At 45.0% G+C, this 6044-nt stretch overlaps 1 protein-coding gene across 1 annotated transcript in view; it reads right to left on the reverse strand.

Annotated features, from left to right (window-relative positions):
• The window catches only part of Nsf (N-ethylmaleimide sensitive factor, vesicle fusing ATPase), a 134217-nt gene that overhangs the window by 36686 nt on the left and 91487 nt on the right, over positions 1 to 6044 (reverse strand). The window contains exons 13-15 of the mRNA XM_021176539.1: positions 4506 to 4601; positions 3482 to 3638; positions 574 to 707 (exon numbers count right to left, since the gene is read on the reverse strand). Of these exons, the coding sequence (XP_021032198.1) occupies positions 574 to 707; positions 3482 to 3638; positions 4506 to 4601 (387 nt within the window). The remainder of the gene's footprint in view (positions 1 to 573; positions 708 to 3481; positions 3639 to 4505; positions 4602 to 6044) is intronic.

A 6044-nucleotide genomic window follows, 5' to 3' on the forward strand; every position in this document is an offset into this window, starting at 1 on the left:
TCTGGCGCCCTCTTCTGGAGTGTCTGAAGACAGCTACAGTGTACTCACATATAATAAATAAATAAATCTTTAAAAAAAAAAAAAAAAAAAAAAAGAACTAAAGAGACAAAACAGAATTTGTTCTGTTCTAAATGACCTTCTCAAGTGATCTTTCTTTAAGATAGTCAAACCAATACTGACAAGAAGTGAAAATTGAGCCAGGCAGTGGTGGCCACACCTTTAATCCCAGCACTCACTCGGGAGGCCGAAGTAGACAGATCTCTGTCAATTTGAGGCCAGCCTGGTCGACAGAGAGTTCCAGGACAGCCAGGGGTTCACGGAGAAACCCTGCCTTGAAAGACAACACCAAAAAGAGTGAAAATTAATGTTCACATGTACTAAGACAGTGACATTTGAAAGGCAAAGAAATTCTCAACAAAAATGCATTAACGAAGTCTTAGAACCTGAAATAGTCACCACCTACTCTCAGGTCCTGGTGATAATTAGTTCTGTGCCACAGCTTTGTACCCATGTGTATGCAGGTACACACACTCATCTAGACTAGAAACTAAAATAACATCAAAATTTTGATACCTTCTTCATGGCCTGACACTTGGCTGTCTCAGAGAAGCCAATCATCTTATCAGGCGAGCAGATCTTGATGAAGGGGAAGTTGGATTCCTCGGCAATCTTTGCAGCGAGGGCCGTCTTCCCGCTGTGAGGAGGGCCTGCATAAGAAGACAGGCAGAGGAAGAGAGCCAACCTGAGAGCAGGGAATCAAACAAGTTTAAACTTTTATCCACAAGGTACTGAGGTCTCAACTAGTTGCTCATTAACATTTCCTGACCGTTTCGCGGCAGACATGTTTCCTTTTATTTATTAGCAACTAAACATAATGAACTGATTGGCATTTCTCAAAAGTATGGTGAAACGCATGGCATGCCTCCATGCTTTCTCACATGCCGTAATCTCCCAACCTTAACACAAGGACGTTGCTTCTGAAAAGAAAGAAAATGTATATAAATGCATATCAGGACGTGCGTCACTAATTCTAACAGATCTGGATTTTTCCTCTTTGGTAACAAAAAATATGTTTTGTTTTTGTTTTTGTTTTTTGTTAGTTTTTGGAGATGACTTTGGGTGCAGGGACAAACTGCTCTATTTGAGCAAAGGTGTCATAAGGCTATGGTGCTGAAGACTCATACATTTTTTTACAGAGGCAATCAAAGCCATAAAGTCACCTGCACTTAGACAACACCCACCCCGTGTATTTAGTCATTAGTTAGTGACAGTTCCTCTCTTTTAAGTGATAGCTCCCGGGCTGCTGGACCTCGCCTGTCACCTACACTTATCCAACTGTAGCACTTCTGCCCACACTGGTCAGGCTCCCAATTGAGGTCCCCAAACTCCACGCGGGTATTTTTCTGGGGCATTTGATGGAGCTCCTCTGTCGACAGCTGCTCTCTCCCTCCTCCTCCCTCCGTTATTCCTGCTTAGGCGCCCTTGTCTTTTTTCCTGCTCTATTTAGTCCTGAACTGTTAACGAGTTTCAGATAAAAGTTCCAGGCTCTGTCTGTATCTCAGCCACATCCTTTCTCTAAAGGACTGCTTCTACTCCTGGAACTGCTGGGGCAGATCCTGATCTGGGGCAGCCAGCTGGCTTCTGGGAGCTTCAGACCTGCAAATCAAACACGCTGGTAGCCATTTCTAATCTCATTATCCTACAGGAACTTGCAATTTAACTGCTCAAAAGTGAGTTTGTGATCTTTCTTCCTAATTTCTGCTTCTCTGTCAGTGATCTCTGATAAACAGCCCCATTCACCGGGCTGGGAGTCATGTTTGATGCCTTTACTCATATTTAGCTTTTTATTTTTAAGAGATTTATTTTCTTGTAAAAATCTGTGTGCATCTGTGTGTGTGGAGTGTGTCAGAAAAGGCCAGAAGAGGGTGTCAGGTCTCCTGGGGCTGGAGTTACTGGCTGAGGTGAGCTGCCTCAAACAGGGCTGGGAACTTAACTCAGGTTGTCTGCAAAAAACAGAAAGTGCTCTTAACTACTGAGCCACCTCTTTGGCCCTCTGCCAATGTTTAGTCTAACCAGTATTTCTAAGCTTCTGGTTCTCTGTGTACAGCACAGGAATAAAAACAATATCTAATGCTGGGCGTGGTGGCACGAACTTTTAATCCAGCACTTGAGAGGCAGAGGCAGGGGAAATCGAGGCCGGCCTGGTCTACAGAGTGAGTTCTAGGACAGCCATGTAGAAAAACTAATGATAACAACAACAACAACAACAACAACAACCAAAACCCAAAACAAACAGCACATGCACTCCCAGGCCTGACATGAGGATTAGATGGGCCAGCACCGTTACCCTCTAAGCCATCTCACCGGTCCCTCCCATCGACTTCAACCCTGGTTTCACCCATCTCTCTGCTTGTAGGTCTTTCCTGCCAAGGGGCTGCTTGCATGCTGCTCTCTCTGCATAGAGTATCTTTCTCGATTCTTCTGGCCTGGCCAGCTTCTACTCCTCCTCTGGCTCTTGGCTTCACATGCTTCTCTTTCTATTTTTAAAGATTTATTTACTTATTTATGTAAGTACACTGTAGCTGTCTTCAGACACCCCAGAAGAAGAAGGCATGGGATCTAATTATGGATGGGTGTGAGCCACCATGTGGTTGCTGGGATTTGAACTCAGGACCTTTGGAAGAGCAGTCAGCGCTCTTAACTGCTGAGCTATCTCTCCAGCCCTTTAACATGCTTTTCTTAGAAGGCATCACCTCTAGACCTTAAGGGAGCTGGGCTCCCCTGTCATCTGGTTTCCCTGAACTTCTCTGCTGTCATACTAACATTAAGTTAACTGGGTGTGAATGGAATGCCCTTCCCTTGTCTACCTGATAAAATCTGAACTGGCCCTGCAAGGCCTGAATGGAGCATCACCTGTAGTTCGCTCTGACCACGCCTGGGCACAATGACTGGCACCACCCACACACAACTTTATGTGTGCATGCGAAAATTAGGAATTTTTGTTTGTTTGTTTGTTTTTCAAGACAGGGTTTCTCTGTATAGTCCTGGCTGTCCCGGAATTCACTGCGTAGACCAGGCTGGCCTCAAACTCAGAGATCTGCCTGATTGAGGGCATGTGCCACCTCTGCCCGGCAGGATTTCTTTACAAGTCTTTTCTAGGACTGGATTGATGCTTGGATGCTCTGCGTCTACATCAATAGTTCTTGCACTGAGCTGTGTAGTATCAATACATTATTAAGTACTAGAGAAATATATTCCTGTAAGAAATCTGGTTGCTGTTACTTGTCAGATACATTCTACCCCCCTAATTTTAATCTGTCCTAATATAGATGCATAGGCTAGGATTTGTAGATCACAAACAAAGTTTAGAACAGAAAAGCATTTACCATTCTGAAGCATGCTAGAGAGCTTTTAAAAATGAATGCTTCCTGTTATGTATGGTGCAAACCTTTCGGGCCGTCACCTCCTTCCTTCCCCTTACCTTCTAGGAGGACACTAACGAGTGGTGTCCGGTCACTGTTTTTCGTTTGCTGGACCAGCAGCTCTCCGTCATCTAGAACTCGGGTCACGGGGTCACCCCACTTGATGATCCCATTCATAATGTAACTTGCATAATCCTCTTGGTTTGTGCCGAATGCCTATTGAGGTAAAGGACACTTTGAAGCATTTTGGTCAATGGGATTGAAACTAAACTATCGCATCTCTTGGTGTCTCTGTCACTGTGTTGTTTGGGTCACACAGCCCATTCCTTGTTATGGTCTCTTCAAAGACATTTTGAATTAAGTGATGACTGACCAAGAAATAAAAAACTCTCATTCCCCAAAGACTTGGATGAAAAGTGGCAATAAAATCAGATGTAACTCTATGAAGCCTGTGGAGAAGAAGCAAGCTGAGGGTGGAGCTACAGCTCAGTGGGAGGGAGCTCAGGCAGCCCAGGGGAATAGCTTTGCTTTGTGGAGGCAGAGGCAGGCTGATCTGAGCTAGAGGACAGCCTGGTCTGCACCAAGAAACACTGTCTTGGGAAGGAAGGAAGGAAGGAAGGAAGGAAGGAAGGAAGGAAGGAAGGAAGGAAGAGGAAAGGAAAGGGAAAGGAAAGGGAAAGAAAAGGGAAGTGAAAGGAAAGGGAAAGGAAAGGGAAGGGAAAGGAAAGGGAAAGGAAAGGAAAGGGAAGGGAAAGGGAAAGGAAAGGAAGGGAAAGGAAGGGAAAGGAAAGGACGGGAAGAAGAAAGCAAGCAAGCAAAACCTAGAAAAACAAAACTCAGAAAGTCTCAAAATTGATAGTAAGCTTTCTACCACATGAAGTGTTTGGGTAAATATTGGTCAACTAGCCAACTTCTGCTGATGTGTCTACAGTGAGATTCTCTCATGTTAGGAAACTACAGAGGACAGCCCATACATCAGGAGGCCGACCGACCGACCTAACTACTGACCGGTGCTTCCCCTCCTTGATAACACAGGCATCGTTCGCTCTGTGGGGCCACACCTCACTCAGCACACATACTCACTGGTTTGATATCGTTCTCCAGGGAAGCAAGGAAGTCCCCTCTGGTCACCTGCAGGCTCTCTGCCTTCTCCATGTCTACTTCTACTTTGGTGCTGGCCTGAAAGAAATAAAACAAAACACAAGAGTTGAAGAAGACTTAGCAGTATTATATCAAATTCTCAAATGTCTGCAAATCATACATGCTAAAGGGATTAATGGCTAGAATATATAAGGTGCCTAAAACCCAACAAGAACTAAGTGCTTGAACAGACATTTATTTCTCCAAGGAATGGAGACAGTGGGGGACCAGCGTTGGCCAACATCAGTGTCCTGCAGAGTTTTTCCAGACACTCTGTGAATGCCCAAGAGCACACGAAAAGATGGCTGACATCACTTGTTCTCAGAGAACTTCAAAGCCAAGTGTGGTCCATGCCAGCGCTCAGGAGGCTGAGGCACAATGGTGGCAAGTTCAAGGCCAGTATAAGATACACATCAACGCACTGTTTCAAAACCCCCTAATAACCAAAACTACAATGAAATTTTACCTCACACTTAAAGAGCAGCTATGACTGCAAAACAAAATGAAAACAAAAATACAAAAAACCCCAACTGAACAAAAAGGTCAGAAAATAAGCAATAGCAAGGATTTAGAGAAACTGGAGCTCTTGGGCTGTTGATAGGGATATAAAATTCAAAAGCACTCATAGAAAGAAAACTAGGACTCAGGCCAGCCATGGTGATGTAGCTCTTTAATCCCAGCACCCAGGAGGCAGGGGCAGGTGATCTCTGAGTCCAAGGCCAGCCTGGTTTACAGAGGGAGTTCTAGGACAGCCGAGGATACACAGAGAAACCCTGTCTTAGGAAAAGACAAAAGGGAAAAGAGAAAAGACAGAAAACTGGAATTTCCTTATGATCTAATGATGTCTCCTTTGATATCCATCCCAGGGGGCAGAAACTGGGGCTTAGGAATTTTACAGCCATGTTCACAAGAGCATGGAACAAAGCACCCAGTTGTCCACCAACAGGGGAATGAACACAGCCATGGTGTGGCCACCCTAAGAAAGAAGCAATCTGGGTACCACACCACATGGATGTCCTTGAAAACACTATTGATGGAGGCAAGCCAGTCACAAGAAGACAAACACTGCATGACCCCACTTGGTGACATCTTTAGGGTTCTATGGAAAGTAGGGCCGTGGTGATCCTGGGCTGGGAGAAGATGAGAATAGATGGTTACTTTTTTTTTTTTGGTTTTTCGAGACAGGGTTTCTCTGAATAGCCCTGGCTGTCCTGGAACTCACACTGTAGACCAGGCTGGCCTCGAACTCAGAAATTCACCTGCCTCTGCCTCCCAAGTGCTGGGATTAAAGGCGTCACCACACCAGGCGATGGTTACTTTTTAAATGGATACAAAGTTTCAGACTTACAAGATGAAAAGAGGCCTGCCAAAAAAAAAAAAAAATAGTAAGACAGCCGGGCGTGGTGGCGCACGCCTTTAATCCCAGCACTCGGGAGGCAGAGGCAGGCGGATTTCTGAGTTCGAGGCCAGCCTGGTCTACAA

This window comes from Mus caroli, chromosome 11 (assembly GCF_900094665.2).
Source record: "Mus caroli chromosome 11, CAROLI_EIJ_v1.1, whole genome shotgun sequence".
In the NCBI taxonomy this organism is placed as follows: domain Eukaryota; kingdom Metazoa; phylum Chordata; class Mammalia; order Rodentia; family Muridae; genus Mus; species Mus caroli.